This window comes from Anolis sagrei, chromosome 7 (genome assembly GCF_037176765.1).
Source record: "Anolis sagrei isolate rAnoSag1 chromosome 7, rAnoSag1.mat, whole genome shotgun sequence".
NCBI lineage: Eukaryota > Metazoa > Chordata > Lepidosauria > Squamata > Dactyloidae > Anolis > Anolis sagrei.
In genome coordinates this window covers 16,734,679-16,751,930 of record NC_090027.1, presented here as the reverse complement: position 1 = coordinate 16,751,930, position 17,252 = coordinate 16,734,679, and the positions used below count along the sequence as shown (strand labels likewise).

Genomic DNA, 17,252 nt, shown 5'->3' with positions numbered 1-17,252 from the left:
TCAGCCTCTGCTTAAAAGCCTCCAAAGATGGAGCCTCCACTACACTCCGCGGCAGAGAGTTCCACAGTTTTCACGGTTAGGAAGTTCTCATGTTCAGGTGGAATCTTTTTTCCTGTAGCCATTGTTCCTCTTCCTAGTTTCCAGGGGCAGCAGAAAACAAGCTTGCTCCTTCCTCACTATGACTTTCCCTCACATTTTTATACATGGCACTCATCAAGTCTCCTCTCAGCCTTCTCTTCTGAGGGCTAAACATGCCCAGCTCTTTAAGCTGCTCCTCATAGGGCTTGCTCTCAGGACCCTTGATCATTTGGGTCACCCTCCTCTGGATACATTCCAGCTTGTCAACATCTCCCTTAAATTGTGATGCCCAGAATTGGAAACAGTGTGATTTCAGGTGTGGTCTGATCATTGACTACTCTAAAGCCTTTGACTGTGTGGATCATAATAAATTGTGGCAAGTTCTTGGTGGGATGGGCATCCCAAGCCACCTTGTCTATCTTCTGAGGAATCTGTACAAGGACCAAGTAGCAACAGTCAGAACTGACCACAGAACAACAGACTGGTTCAAGATTCGGAAAGGCGTACGGCAAGGCTGCATACTCTCACCCAGTCTTTTTAACTTGTATGCAGAACACATCATGCGATGTGCGGGGCTGGATGAATGCAAAGCTGGGGTGAAAATTGCTGGAAGAAACATCAACAACCTCAGATATGCAGATGACACCACTCTGATGGCCGAAAGCGAGGAGGAGCTGAGGAGCCTTTTAATCAAGGTGAAAGAAGAAAGCGCAAAAGCTGGGTTGCAGCTAAACATCAAAAAAACCAAGATTATGGCAACAAGAATGATTGACAACTGGAAAATAGAGGGAGAAAATGTGGAGGCCATGACAGATTTCGTATTTCTAGGTGTAAAGATTACGGCAGATGCAGACTGTGGCCAGGAAATCAGAAGACGCTTACTTCTTGAGAGGAGAGCAATGTCCAATCTCGATAAAATAGTAAAGAGTAGAGACATCACACTGGCAACCAAGATCCGCCTAGTCAAAGCCATGATATTCCCTGTAGTAACCTACGGATGTGAGAACTGGACCTTAGGGAAGGCTGAGCGAAGGAAGATAGATGCTTTTGAACTGTGGTGTTGGAGGAAAGTGCTGAGAGTGCCTTGGACTGCGAGAAGATCCAACCAGTCCATCCTCCAGGAAATAAAGCCCGACTGCTCATTGGAGGGAAGGAGACTAGAGACAAAGTTGAAGTACTTTGGCCACATCATGAGGAGAAAGCAAAGCCTAGAGAAGACAATTGTGTTGGGGAAAGTGGAAGGCAAAAGAAAGAGGGGCCGACCAAGGGCAAGATGGATGGATGGCATCCTTGAAGTGACTGGACTGACCTTGAAGGAGCTGGGGGTGGTGACGGCCGACAGGGAGCTCTGGCGTGGGCTGGTCCATGAGGTCACGAAGAGTCAGAGACGACTGAACGAATGAACAACAACAACTGATCAAGGCAGAAGAGAGGGGTATAATGACTTCCCTGGATCTAAACACTATACTCCTATTTATGCTGGTCAAAATCCCATTGTTTTTTGTTTTTGTTTTTAGGCTGCCTCATGACATTGTTGGCTCATGTTTAACTAGTTGTCCATGAGGACTCCAAGATCTTTTTCACACATACTGCTCTCGAGCCCCCATTCTGTATTTTTGCATTTAATTTTTTTCTCTGCCTAAGTGGAGTATCTTGCATTTATTCCTGTTGAGCTTCATTTTGCTGCTCCTGTCTTCTGGGGTATTGCCCATCTCTCCCAATTTGGTGTTGTCTGAAAACTTGATGATCATACCCTTCTAATGCTTCATCTAAGTCAGGGTTCCTCGAACTTTTTAAACAGAGGATCAGGTCACAGTCCCTCAAACTGTTGGAGGGCCGGATTATAATCGGGGAAAAAATGAATGAATTCCTATGCACGCTGTACATCTCTTATTTGTAATGCAAAAAACACTTTAAAACAATACAATAATTAAAATGAAGAACAATTCTAACAAATATAAACTTATTAGTATTTTAATAGGAAGTGTGGGCCTGCTTTTGAGATAGGATTGTTGTTGTTGTGTGCTTTCAAGTCATTTCAGAATATTTTAAAAGCAAAATTCAAACTGGTAATGCAAAACCATGAACTAAACTAAAGATTACAACTGCTAGCTGTAAGTTAGTAACGTCACGAAAAATAAAATACTGTTAAACCTGATTCCTAAATGCTCAGAGAGATTTCAGACCCCAAAATGGGCATTTCTAGGAAAGGCATCCTGAACGGTATTGGACAAGAAATATTTTTTTGAGCACCAAGCCAAGAAACATTTTACTTCCATCTGTTTATGTCACTATTCAGAATGCTGGCAACAACATTCACGATAGTAAAACAAATGGCATTACTCAACATTACCCTTGAAGAGATGTCTACACTGGAGCCCATTCATCGGAAAACTATATTTTTACGGCAGGACTCTTTTGGGAGAAAGAGTACTCCATGCAAAGAAATTGGTATTTCTCTATTTTTCACAGTGCTCCAATAAGAAAACCCAAAGGAAAAACAGTTCCTGAAAACGAGATACATATAGAATACTATCTGTTGTATTAACTTGAAGGAGATTTGTTCCAGTAGAAATATGCTTCAGCCCCCTTCTCTTCCATTTCATTTGTGTTCATTTTTCAGCCTCACTACATGACATATAGCCAGGCAGATAAGAAATAAGATTGTTCTGACTTTTAGCTTTTTCCTTTTAGTATGAAGTGGTGTTTGTTTCTCACACTTCTTTATCCCAGTTGCCTCCTTCTCCTCCACTAAGTGAAAGGCAATGCCAATTTTTCTATTTCTCACTTTGCAAAAGCCTTAACGTCTTCCCTGAGATTTGAAGACCAGGGTTTCTGAAAATTCCATTTTGTAATTTAAAGTATCACTTCATGGCCTCCATTCACCTGGTAAACAGAAGGCGTATGCATAGGCAAGGTTTATTAGATGCCGTTTGCTGCAACATTTCATTATCTGTGAATTCTAGTTCTCTTTCATTCACTTTCCAATCTTAATTTATGCTAGTCCATTTCAACATTAGACTAGAACAGTGTTTCCCAAAATAAATGAAGGTATCAGAAGAAACAAATTCCATGCACAACCCTATTGTGTACCCCCTTCTCCAGCCGTTTTGTGGTCTACTACTCCCAAAGTTTTGGGTTACACCTCTCAGTAAGTCTCAGTGAGCATGCAACATTGTCTCTGGGCTAAAATATAGGGCTTAGACAGGAGAAACCTGCACTTACCCCAGCTCAAATTTCCATGTAGACATAATGGAATCTGGGTCACACTAGGCCAGTCCTTGCCAAGCCCCCCCCCCCCTACTTCAAAGGATTGTTATGATAATGAAGTAGAGACAGAGGCGGCCCTAGGTAATTTTCAACAGTAAGCAAACAGTATTTTGGCGCCCCCCCCCCCCCCAACCAATCATTGATATATATTTTCTATTTGTCGTGGGAGTTCTGTGTGCCATATTTGGTTCAATTCCATCATTGGTGGAGTTCAGAATGCTCTTTGATTGTAGGTGAACTATACATCCCAGTAACTACACTTGCCGCATTTGCTCCCTTGCCTGGCCCACTTTGGGTCCAGAGGCATGCCTGAAGACCCCAGCGTATGCACCAAAAGTCACCTCTTCTCCTGACTTTCTCCTCAGCCATTGGGACCAAGAGAGAGAGAGAGAGACAGAGGTGGAGATGCCCACCTTTCCTGAAGGTAGGTGCAAACACAAAGGAGGGAGCAGAGGTGGGAGATACCTCCAGCCAGAGGGTCTCTCTCTCTCTCTCTTTCTCTCTCTCTCTCTCTCTTGGTCCCAATGGCTGAAGAGAAAGTCAGGAGAAGAGACGACTTTTGGTGCGCACGCTGGGGTCTTCAGACACGCCTCCATACCCGAAGCGGGCCAGGTGTGGCGGCTCCGCCCCTTGGCCCACCTGGGGATTGGGGAGAGGAGAGGAGGCAGGTGGAGCACCGGGGGATCGGGAAAGGGAGCTGGTCATGGGGAAGGGATCAAACGTGGAGAACGATTGAGTGCCGGCTCTGCTCGCGCACCCGGTGGCCGGGTGGAGCAGGAACGAGAAGGGCTAGGCGAGGCTCAAGGGCCCGGCCCCTTTGGGAAGAGGATCGCCCGGCAGCGAGGCAAGAAAGCCGAGGCTCCCCCCGGACTGCTAGGGCTGTTGTGAGCTGAGGGGGCGCTCCTCAAGTGGCAGTCGAGGGGCATTTACAGAGGCGCCTCTGCGCCCCTGGCAAAAAAAAAGTGTTCTGTGACCGCTTACTTCGCGTAATGGACGAGCCGCCCCTGAGTGGAGAACAAGAGGGAACAAAGCACCCTACCCCTATATCAATGGGGTAAGAATGAAGTCAAACTGTTATAATGTGTATAATTCCTTTACTGTGAAATGTCATTTGAATCAAGAGTGCTGTTTCACCTCCCCTTCTGTTTTCCTTCCCTTAGTTTCTGGGTTGTCAACTTTTAGCAGAACTTGGCTTTATTTAATTATATGCAGGTTCTGTGTCCATGGAAGAGGCTATTTAAAAATAATGAACCTTCAACCAATTTTAACAAAGGAGGACATAGAGTTGCTCTTGCTAAAAAAAATTAAACTTTAAATCAGCAGGAGCAGGTAATTTAAATTTGACTCTTAAGGGAATAATCCTGAAGAGCTTTGGTACCCTAGATATTAATTAAATCAGACCTTGGAAGCCAGGGAGATTTCTCCTTTGTCAATGAAAGACAATGAAGTCCCAATATTTTATTCTACCTTCATTCTGGCAAAAAAAAAATTATGAGAATAGATAACTTGTGGGTCTCATAAAATATTGGACTAAATGTTACACTGCTCATTAAATCACATCAGAACTTTCACTGCTAAAGCATTCCATGTTAGATGTGATGCCACACGAGGTAAATGTTCGTTTACTGGTCAGATTACGACATTCGGGTAAATGATGCTGCACTCATTTGCCAAGTTCCTACATGGCTTCAATGAAGTGTAAATATTTGCCAGCAAACTTACATTATACAATTCCCATACTGAATACACTATGTACCGTATATACTCGAGTATAAGACGACCCAAATATAAGCCGAGACACCTAATTTTACCCAAAAAAAATGTATTGACTCGAAAAATGTATTGACTGAAGTATAAGCCGATGGTGAGAAATGCAGCAGCTACAGGTAAAATTCAAAACAAAAATAGATACCAATATATTTATTGTTTTTACATTTCTAACAGAACGAAACAAACAGACAAAACACAAAATTTGAAAGTTTGGTAGTTTATTAAATGTCTTTTTACCAGTATCTGGCCACTTGGAGTGCTTCTGGTGTTGCCACAAGGAGGTCCTCCATTGTGCATGTGGCAGGGCTCAGGATGCATTGCAGCAGGTGGTCAGTGGTTTGCTCTTCTCCACACTCGCATGTCATGGATTCCACTTTGTGGCCCCATTTCTGAAGGTTGGCTCTGCATCTTGTGGTGCCAGAGCGCAGTCTGTTCAGCACCTTCCAAGTCGCCCAGTCCTCTGTGTGCCCAGGGGGGGAGTCTCTCATTTGGTATCAGCCATTGGTTGAGGTTCTGGGTTTGAGCCTGCCACTTTTGGACTCTCGCTTGCTGAGGTGTTCCAGCGAGTGTTTCTGTAGATCTTAGAAAACTATTTCTAGATTTAAGTCATTGACATGCTGGCTGATACCCAGACGTCTCTGCCTTGGTCCTTTCACTATTGGCTGCTACTTACGGATGTCAGGTGGTGCAATACCAGCTAAGCAGTGTAATTTCTCCATTGGTGTAGGGTGCAGACGCCCCGTGATAATGCAGCATGTCTCATTAAGAGCCACATCTACTGTTTTAGTGTGGTGAGATGTGTTCCACACTGGGCATGCGTACTCAGCAGCAGAGTAGCATAGCGCAAGGGCAGATGTCTTCACTGTGTCTGGTTGTGATCTCCAGGTTGTGCCAGTCAGCTTTCATATGATATTGTTTCTAGCACCCACTTTTTGCTTGATGTTCAGGCAATGCTTCTTGTAGGTAAGAGCACGGTCCAGAGTGACTCCCAGGTATTTGGGTGCACTGTAATGCTCCAGTGGGATTCCTTTCCAGGTGATCCTCAGAGCTCGGGATACTTTTCCGTTCTTGAGATGAAAACCACATGTCTGTGTTTTAGATGGGTTGGGGATCAGCTGGTATTATTGGTATCTATCAACCATTAATTGAGGCATCAGCAGGTTAAATGTTTTTGAATCTATATAAATAAAAATGTAATGTTTGTTTGTGGGATTAACATAATTCAAAAACCACTGGATGAATTGACATGAAATTTGGACACTACACTCCTAAGAGACCAACAAGTGACCATTACTCATAAACCCCTCCCAAAAAACAGCGGAAAGGACTTAAAAACACCAAAAAACTAAATGATCATATAGCGCATGCGCGAAAACAACAGCTCCCAGCATTCCCTAGACCAGGCCCTTTAGGGGAGGAGGATGGTCCAAATGCACTGCTTCCAAGCTGCAAGCTTGCTTCCCCTTGGATTTCTTTGAGAGCATCCCAATCCGTACATATTTCCTATTTTCTATTCCTGGATTGCAACTCCCAGCAGTCTAGGAATAGATTGATCTATATATCAACTATCTACCTCTATCTAATCTAGCTATCTTATCTGGAGTTGCAGATAGATAGATAGATTAGATAGAGGTATATAGTTGATATATAGGTCAATCAGGAGGGCTGCTGAGAGTTACAGTCCAAGAAAAGGTAAAGAAGGAAGAAAGGAGAGAAAGAAAAAGGGAGGGGAAGGAAGGAAGGAAGGAAGGAAGGAAGGAGGGAGGGAGGGAGGGAAGGAAGGAAGGAGGGAAGGAAGGAGGGAAGGAAGGAGGGAAGGAAAGAAAAAAGAGAAGGAAGGAAGGAGAGAAAGAAAGAAAGAAGGAGAGGGAAGTTTGGCCACAGCAACGTGTGGCAGGTACAGCTAGTATTTACATAAATCTGTAATGTAAAGTAAGACTGTCCAACTCTGATTAAACCATTATTTTAACCTTCTTCAATGTAAATGTGCTTACATATCCTTCCAATAATAACAAAGAGAGCAATATAATAAATGTGATTAAAATAATAGAGTAAAACAATGTAAAGGTAATAATAATAATAATAATAATAATAATAATAAAGTAAAATAATAAATGTAATAAAACAATAATATATAAAGTAAAATAATAAATATAATAAAATAATAATAGAGTAAAATAATGTAAATGCAATAATAGAGTAAGATAATAAATGTAATAAAAATAATACTAATAACAGAGTAAAATAATAAATAACCTTGACTCGATTATAAGCCGAAGGGAGCTTTTTCAGCCCAAAAAATGGACTGAAAAACTAGGCTTATACTCGAGTATATACAGTAAGTGGATCAATGGCCAGTACCTATGGTTAATTGTTCAACTGTAGCACAGAAAGGCAATGCATAGAGGCAGTGTACATCACATGACATTCTGTACATTCATGTACTGATGAATACATGAACAACTCCAGTTTGCACCAATGGGAGCTGGATATTTTATTTATTTATTTATTTATTTACGATATTTATATCCCTCCTTTCATTACAAGTTAGCACAATTCGATGCCATACATCCATAAAAGTGCAATTAAAAACCATCAACATAACAATATTAAAACATACAGAAAAACAATTAAAACATCTAATCATTGGTGTCATCTTGTTAAAAGCGTTTCCAGTGACATCATCTAGCCATTCCATGTTCATCAATTCGTAGTCCCATGTTATCTATTCTGCATTCTCAAAAGCTTGCTCAAAGAGCCAAGTTTTTACCTTTTTTTGGAAAGTCAGGAGGGAGGAGTACTATCTAATATCCCTGGGGAGTTCCATAGCTGGGGAGGCCATCACTGAGAAGGCCCTGTCCCTCGTCCCCACCAATCGTGCTTGCAAGGCAGGGGGGATTGAGAGCAGACAATCTTAAGCTCCTAGATGGTTCATAGTTCGGACAGGTAAGCTGGGCCGGAACCGTTTAGGGCTTTATAGGCTATGACTTGTGCCTTGTCTAATAACAATCACTCTGGATTTGGAAGTAATAGAAGTAGACATATGTTACTTAACAGACTGCTGGCCATGTTGTGGAAGATAGACATGCATGTATTAGCTATTATGTAAGTGATGAGAGGGTGTCGCTTCAGGAAAATACCTTAATCCAAGCTCAATTTTCGGTTGCCAACAGGTTCTAGATGTGAATCAACCCCATGATGCAACATGTCTCCCCAGCACCAGCTCTGACAATGATGGCCACACAGACTGTGCCCCCTCCGCCATACCAAGAAACCCAACAGGTGAGTCTGTTATTGAATTCTGCTCCATTCCTCAATATTTGGTGATGGACTTCCAGGTTTTGTTGTGGGTGTTGAAGTCCAAAGTTTGCCCAAGCCTGGTATATACCGTATGTTCTATTTCTATACTCATTTGCTGAAAAAGATCTCGGATTCTTCGTGGACAACAAGTTAAACATGAGCCAAAAATGTCATGCAGTGACAAAAAAAGCCAATGGGATTTTGGCCTGCATCAATAGTAGTTTAGTGTCTAGATTCAGAGAAGTCATGCTACCCCTCTATTCTCCCTTGGTCAGACCACATCTGGAATCACTGTGTCCAATTCTGGGCACCACAATTGAAGGGAGATGTTGACTCTAAGCTGGAGTGTGTCCAGAGGAGGGCAACTAAAATGATAAAGGGTCTGGAGAACAAGCCCTATGAAAAACGGCTTAAAGAGCTGGGCATGTTTAGCTTGAAGAAGAGAATGCTGAGAGGAGACATGATGGCCATGTATAAATATGAGAGAGGAAGTCATAGGGAGGAGGGAGCAAGCTTGTTTTCTGCTGCCCTGAAGACCAGGACGCGGAACAATGGCTTCAAACTACAAGAAAGGAGATTCCACCTGCACATTAGGAAGGACTTCCTGACTGTGAGAGCTGTTCAGCAGTGGAACTCTCTGCCCCGGAATGTAGTGGAGGCTCCTTCTTTGGAGGCTTTTGAACAGAGGCTGGATGGGCATCTGTCGGGGGTGTTTTGATTGCATTTTTCCTGCTTCTTGGAAGGGGTTGGACTGGATGACCCAGGAGGTCTCTTGCATTTGATGCTTCATCTGGCTACATTTCCCGTACTTGGGACTTTTATCCCCTCATTAAGCTATCCTAAGCAATCAGAAATTGGTTTCGCTTTAGTTGAGATTCCCTTATCTTTTTCTGTCGGTGCCTGGTAGAACGCCGAAGCCACTGTTCGGCTTGTCTGTTTTGTCTAATCTCATGCTGTCTATCTATTTGCTCATTAATTTTTGCAGCTGGGCCAGGTGCTGAGTTGTTTTCAAGCCCCAAATCCTGGGAACTCTCTGGTAGCAATTCAGGGAATACACCATCATCCCCACACCCTTCAGGGTCACTCTCATGGGAATCATAGAATCATAGAATCAAAGAGTTGGAAGAGACCTCATGGGCCATCCAGTCCAACCCCCTGCCAAGAAGCAAGAACATTGCATTCAAATCACCCCTGACAGATGGCCATCCAGCCTCTGTTTAAAAGCTTCCAAAGAAGGAGCCTCCACCACACTCCGAGGCAGAGAGTTCCACTGCTGAACGGCTCTCACAGTCAGGAAGTTCTTCCTCGTGTTCAGATGGAATCTCCTCTCTTGTAGTTTGAAACCATTGTTCCGCGTCCTAGTCTCCAAGGAAGCAGAAAACAAGCTTGCTCCCTCCTCCCTGTGGCTTCCTCTCACATATTTATACATGACTATCATATCTCCTCTCAGCCTTCTCTTCTTTAGGCTAAACATGCCCAGCTCCTTAAGCCGCTCCTCATAGGGCTTGTTCTCAAGACCCTTGATCATTTTAGTCACCCTCTTCTGGACGCATTCCAGCTTGTCAACCTATACTTTGAACAGGAGTCTCCTGATCATTCTCTGCATCAATACATAATTGACCAAACCATTTCCATTTTGAAACTCATTGACATCACTCTCCACATCCAAAGCACCCTGATCCTGAAACACAATTACACACTGAGCTCCAATAATTCCTTTCTCCTATTCCCCCCACTCCATCCTTATGTGTAACAGCCAGTCATCCGGTTTTGTTCCCATCTTAAAATACAGAACTGGAGCTTCATACGTTGCCTCTTTCCAGACATTGGCATGAATAGAAAAGGCATTTTTTGATTGGCGTTTACATTACTTGAGAGAAAACAGCTCAAGAGCAGGGAGGGGATGGATGGAGGCTGTCCAGCTGAAAGGAGATACTGCCGCATTCCCAAGTTAATGCTCTTCTTGGAGAACTGTAAAAGATATGAGCCTATAAAAGACAGCTGTAGTCTCTCAGAGACTGTGACACATACCTGCAACAAACCAAGCAGATCATGGCAAAGCCCTTGGGCCACTAACATTTGAGCCACTGACTTTCTAAGGTCTCTGTGGTGTTTATTCCAGAGGTTAAGAGCAGATTCTTGCAATAGTTTGGGATCTCTTTGAAGTTCAGAGTCTTATGACCATGGTGAAATCAATCTTGCAATGCAGGTGGAATGACTGTGTGACCATCACTGGGAAAATATCATTATGAATAAACAAAAAAGATTTGCAACCATTTTTGGTGAAAATTATTGACGTTGAATTGGACGGTTCTGCAAGAGCAATCTAGTGCAGCCCATTGCTATTATTTTATTTTTATTTATTTATTTACTTACTTACTGTATTTGTATTTTATTTATTTTTATTTATTTATTTATTTCTGGTACTTCTACCCCACCCTTCTCAACCCCCAGGCCGGGGGGGGGGGGGGGGAGACACAGGGCGGCTTACAAGAAGGCACGATTCGATGCCTATACAAGATATACATCCATACAAAACAGCTGTTAAAACAATTAGCAAGTTAAAAACAATCAGTACATAACACAATCAATAAAACTAATCTCATGTTCAGCGTTCAGAGTTCCATAATTCCATTCCGTTTAGTCAATTCCTGTCCATTGTCAAGTCCTTTCTTTATCTGCCAGAATGTCCAAATGCCTGGTCCTAAATCCAAGTTTTCAATTTTTTCCTAAAGGAAAGGAGGGATGTCGCTGATCTAATTTCCCCGGGGAGTGAATTCCACAGGTGAGGGGCCACCACTGAGAAGGCCCTGCTCCTCGTCCCCGCCAATCTCACTTATGATAGAGGCGGGGTCGAGAGCAGGGCCTCCCCAGAAGATCTTAGACTCCGAGGTGGGACGTAGGGGGAGATCCGTTCGGACAGATACACTGGGCTGGAACCGTATAGGGTTTTGTAGGTCAAAACCAGCACTTTGAATTGTGCTCGGAATTGAATCGGCAGCCAGTGGAGCTGATACAACAGGGGGGTGGTATGCTCCCTGTATGACGCTCCGGTGAGCAATCTGGCTGCCTCCCGCTGGACTAGTTGGAGTTTCCGAACAGTCTTCAAAGGCAACCCCATGTAGAGTGCATTGCAGTAATCTAATCGGGATGTAACAAGAGCATGTATATCACCTTTCTCAGCCCGTAGTCGACTCAAGGCGGTGAACAGGGCAAAATTCAATGCTTACAATGGCATAAATACTAGGGCTGTCCAAACACGGAAAAATTTGTTTCTAAACTCGATTCGTTTTTAGGGGTTTTTTGCGTTTCGTTATTTAAAAGAATTCCGAAATTTTCCTTAAATAAAGTTTGATATTTACGAAATTTCGGAAATCATAAAACAATTACGAAACAATTACGAATCGATTACGAATCGATTCGTTAATTTATTTATTTATTTATTTACCTTACTTATATACCGCTGTTCTCAGCCTGAAGGCGACTCACAGCGGTTCACAACAAATACAAATAATGGCGGCCGCGATCGTGCAATACGCTAAAAAAACTTCTGAAGCTACCCTCTCCCTCTATTGTTGACTGTTGGTGTGATAATTATATTTTTTTTCACTGAGAAAACAAAGAGCAACCCTAAAACTTGCACCAGACATGCGGAAATAATAACGAAACATTTACGAATCAATAACGAATCAATAACGAATCAATTCTGAAACAATTACGAAACGAATTGGAAAAATTCGTTTTGTTTTTTAGTTGCTCCTGAATGGTTCAATAATTTAAAAGCGTCAACACAGATACATCTGAAGGTTACAGCCCTAAAAAAAGGGAAAGGGGAAGAGGAAAGGTGGGAAAGAAGAGTCAGTGGGGGCTTTGTTTACGTCTAGTCTCAAAGCCAATCTAAAAACCCAACTTTAGGGTTTTTTTAACTCAACATTTTCTTTCGCATTCCTGGTTTGTTTTTTTCCCATGCTCATGCTTCTGATGCCAATAGGTACGGATTTATGAAACATTCAGCTTTACAGCTAGCCTTTGCCTGCAGCCAAAGCCCAGTTCAGGCTCAGCCCCAGAAGCTGTTTGGAATGGCACAGGTTCAGGAATGGAATATATGAAGCAATGTCAAGGAGGGAGTGCCCAGCTGTCTCTCACCCTGAAAATGTAACACTAGATCTCCACCAAACATTTAAATATAGGGCACAGTTTTCCAAGCCAGAAGATCCAACTCCTGAGTAGGCATGATACTTTTTTTTAGAAATTCTGAATGAGACCTAGAAATGACCTAGAATAAAGACTGCTTGACAGGTAATAATAATAATTGTAATAATAATAATCATCATCATCATCTATATAAATAAAAATGTAATGTTCATTTGTGGGATTAACATAATTCAAAAACCACAGGTTGAATTGACACCAAATTTGGACACAATACAGCTATCAGGCCAACAAGTGACCATCACTGATAAAAACACTGAAAAACCTAGTAGAAGAGACTTAAAAAGTAAAAAAAAAATACATTATAAGGCCTTCAACAAGATCCCCCACGACCTTCTGGCAAGGAAACTAGTCCAATGTGGGCTAGGCAAAACTACGGTGAGGTGGATCAGTAATTGGTTAAATGGACGAACCGAGGGTGCTCCCCAATGCTTCCTCTTCATCCTGGAAAGAAGTGACAAGTGGAGTGCCACAGGGTTGCGTCCTGGGTCCGGTCCTGTTCAACATCTTTATTAATGACTTGGATGAAGGGTTAGAAGGCATGATCATCAAGTTTGCAGACAACACCAAATTGGGAGGGAGAGCCAATACTCCAGAAGGCAGGAGCAGGATTCAAAACGATCTTGACAGATTAGAGAGATGGGCCAAAACTAACAAAATGAAGTTCAACAGTGACAAAAGCAAGATACTCCACTTTGGCAGAAAAAACGAAATGCAAAGATACAGAATGGAGGACAATGCCTGGCTCAAGAGCAGTACGTGTGAAAAAGATCTTGGAGTCCTCGTGGATAACAAGTTAAACATGAGCCAACAATGTGATGTGGCGGCAAAAAAAGCCAATAGGATTTTGGCCTGCATCAATAGGAGCATAGTGTCTAGATCTAGGGAAGTCATGCTCCCCATGCTCTATTCTGCCTTGGTTAGACCACACCTGGAATATTGTGTGCAATTCTGGGCACCACAATTCAAGAGAGATCTTGACAAGCTGGAATGTGTCCAGAGGAGGGCGACTAAAATGATCAAGGGTCTGGAGAACAAGCCCTATGAGGAGCGGCTTAAGGAGCTGGGCATGTTTAGCCTGAAGAAGAGAAGGCTGAGAGGAGATATGATAGCCATGTATAAATATGTGAGAGGAAGCCACAGGGAGGAGGGAGCAAGCTTGTTTTCTGCTTCCCTGGAGACTAGGACGCGGAACAATGGCTTCAAACTACAAGAACTACAAGAAAGGAGATTCCATTTGAACATGAGGAAGAACTTCCTGACTGTGAGAGCTGTTCAGCAGTGGAACTCTCTGCCCCGGAGTGTGGTGGAGGCTCCTTCTTTGGAAGCTGTTAAACAGAGGCTGGATGGCCATCTGTCAGGGGTGATTTGAATGCAATATTCCTACTTCTTGGAAGGGGGTTGGACTGGATGGCCCATGAGGTCTCTTCCAACCCTTTGATTCTATGATTCTATGATTCTAATGCATGCACAAAACCACATATATACACATATACACAAATACATAAACACACACAACACACATATACACGTATTGGGCCACAGCAACACGTGGCAGGGGATGGCTAGTAATAATAATAATAATGCTTTAATTACCATATATACTCGAGTGTAAGCCGAACCGAATATAAGCTGAAACACCTAATTTTACTACAAAAAAAAAAAAACCTTGGAAAACTTATTTACTCAAGTATAAGCTGAAGGTGGGCAATGCCACAGCTACTGGTAAATTTCAAAAAATGAAAATAGATACCAATAAAATTACCGTATATACCCGAGTATAAGCTGGCCTTTTAAGCAGAGGCTGGATGGCCATCTGTCAGGGATGCTTTGAATACAATATTCCTGCTTCTTGGCAGGAGGTTGGCCTGGGTGGCCCATGAGGTCTCTTCCAACTCTATGATTCGATGACTTTAAGCAGGAATATAATTTGCAGAGTTTGGGTGTGGGGATTGCTTCTGCCAACCTTCTCCCGTGGTTAGGCTCCAGCTTCTGCCAACCTAGCAGTTCAAAAACATGCAAATGTGAGTAGATCAGTAGGTGTAAAAGCTAGAAACTTCTGGAAAGACATTTATAAAACAATACAACAAATTTTGAAAATAAGGTTCAAGTTTAAGCCAGAATATTTTTATTATATATGTTTGACTTTGCACTAGACCAAAATCAAGATAAAATTTTGATTTATATAATGAAAACAGCAAGATTAACTTACACAAAATTTTGGAAACAGGAAATGATTCCAACTAGAATATCATAGTTATTAAAATTACTGGATATAATGGGGGGAAAAAGTAGGGGCAAGGAAGAAAAAAAACAAACACCAAAACCAATACCGGGGGGTACTGACTTAGCAAATTTCATGCCATTCTCCAAATCCTAAAAAGAAAATAGACTGGACATTACTAAAGTGTTTTGTGAAAAATCAAAATCTGGAAATAAAAGTTACAGAAACTAATATATGAAATACACGGAACAATTGAATTTATATACAAATAGGACTAGCAAAGTATAAATCAATTCTTTTTCTTTTGATAATTCTTTGAGGCGAAGACAGGAAGTATCAAGTTTTTTTTATTAATTCTTGGTTTCGGTTTTTGTGTTTGTTTGTTTTCTTCCTTGCCCCTACTTTTTTTTTTTTGGACTACAGTTTTATCCTTCAGCCTTCTTTCCTTTATACTTATAATGTTCCCCCTCTTTTATTGTACCACTATAACTTTCCCGAATAAAAATTATCAGTTAAAAAAAAAAGATACTGCTCTAGTGGGAAGGTAATGGTACTCCATGCAGTCATGCTGGCCACATGGCCTTGGAGGTGTCTATGGACAACACCGGCTCTTCAGCTTAGAAATAGAGATGAGCCCCCCTCCCCCCCCCCCCCCCCCCCAGAGTCGAACATGACTAGATTTAATATCAAGGGGAAACTTTTAGCTTTTTCTTACTTAGGCGATCCCTCATTGGACGAGTAGGATAGTCTTCCAGGGTCAGTATTCTTGTGGGTCTGTAGGTGACTGTGGAGTCCTATTCTTGATCTGCATGTTCTCCCGCAGTGAGGGCATCGGTTTCCAGGTGGAAGGCGGTCTCTGTCGGGGTTGGCTTGGCACGCCTTCCTCTTGGCATGTTTCTCTCTTTCACTCTCCATTTGCACCTCTTCAAATTTTGCAGCACTTTTGGTCACAGCTGACCTTCAGCTGGAGCGCTCAAGGGCCAGGGCTTCCCAGTTCTCAGTATCTATGCCAGAGTTTTTAAGGTTGGCTTTGAGTCCATCTTTAAATCTCTTTTCCTGCCCACCAACATTCCATTTTCCGTTCTTGAGTTTGGAGTAGAGCAACTGCTTTGGGAGACGATGGTTGGGCCTGTGGACAACGTGGCCGGTCCAGCGGAGTTGATGGCAGAGGACCATTGCTTCAATGCTGGTGGTTTTTGCTTCTTCCAGCACACTGACGTTTGTCCGCTTGTCTTCCCAAGAGATTTGCAGGATTTTCTGGAGGCAGTGCTGATGGAATCGTTCCAGGAGTTGCATGTGATGTCTGTAGACAGTCCACGTTTCGCAGGCATATAGCAGGGTTGGGAGAACAATAGCTTTGGCATCCCTACGGATACCTTTTTATCCTATGTAAGAAAGTACTTCTCACATCACAGAAGTGGCAAGAACCCCAAGAGCACTAGCCATTTCCAAATGTCTATGCTTTCCAGGAGGCCAGATGCTGACTGATCATGCTGACTGATCCAAACTACTGTATGTAATTGTTTTGCCCTTCCCAACACAAGGCATTATTGCTGATATTTCCAGTAGTACAGGCTAAAATGTGGATATTATTGTCACCATGGAGAGCACAAGGAAGCTGGAGGCTAAGCAATGGAACATGACTTTCTGGCTAAGCCTTATGCTTCAGCACATAACCTGAATGCCTCCTTTCCTGTTAATTAAGGCTAACAGCTTTCAATTGGCGAGTCTCGTTATTTTAGAAGAGCCTAACAGCTTTAGGATTAAGTTTACTGGCCCCAAATTGTTGGAATCCCTCCATAACTGCTACAAGCCAGCAGCTGGGAGAAGTTTAGGGTTGAAGGGGATTAGCTGCTAGCTGCATAGGAAACCTCAGGAGTTACAAAAGAATGCAGATTGAGGGTTAGTTAAGTGTGAAGAGCCTAATTTAATTCACATTATACTATGGATCAACAAATCACAGCTGCTGAAAGGAGCCCCATGGCTAGTCATTGGACCAAACACTTTCATGTCCCAAGAGAAAGTAATCACTGCCTCAAACATTCATTTCGGAATTGGCCAAGGATTTGCCAAATGCACTACCAGCATTCAGCAAAGGAGCTTGAGAGTCTCATAACAGATCTGTTGCAAATAGCTGTCTCACTGGAAAGCTATGAGGAAATGCTAGGAAGAAATGTGATTCCCTCCCCAGGAGGAATGGGATTCATTTTCCTTGAAAGCTCAACAGCTAATGCACACACTAGTAAGGATGGGTCAAGATAAATTGGAAGTGAATTTGGGAATATACCCTGAAATAGACATGATGGCTTTGCCAGATGGTGAAGTCTCCATTTTCCAAAAGAGGAATTTTAGCAAGCCTCCCTTACTTAGCAAACTTTTGAAAGTTGTCTCGGTTTGC

The 17,252-nt window shown here is 42.6% G+C and overlaps 1 protein-coding gene across 2 annotated transcripts in view; it reads left to right on the top strand.

The window, feature by feature from the left end:
- Positions 1-17,252, top strand: part of PKNOX2 (PBX/knotted 1 homeobox 2) — a 475,342-nt gene that overhangs the window by 321,542 nt on the left and 136,548 nt on the right. For both annotated transcript variants that reach the window (XM_060786950.2, XM_060786949.2), the window contains one exon: positions 8,292-8,400. In XM_060786950.2, coding sequence (XP_060642933.1) covers positions 8,314-8,400 — 87 coding nt within the window. In that variant the 5' untranslated portion in view covers positions 8,292-8,313. The remainder of the gene's footprint in view (positions 1-8,291; positions 8,401-17,252) is intronic.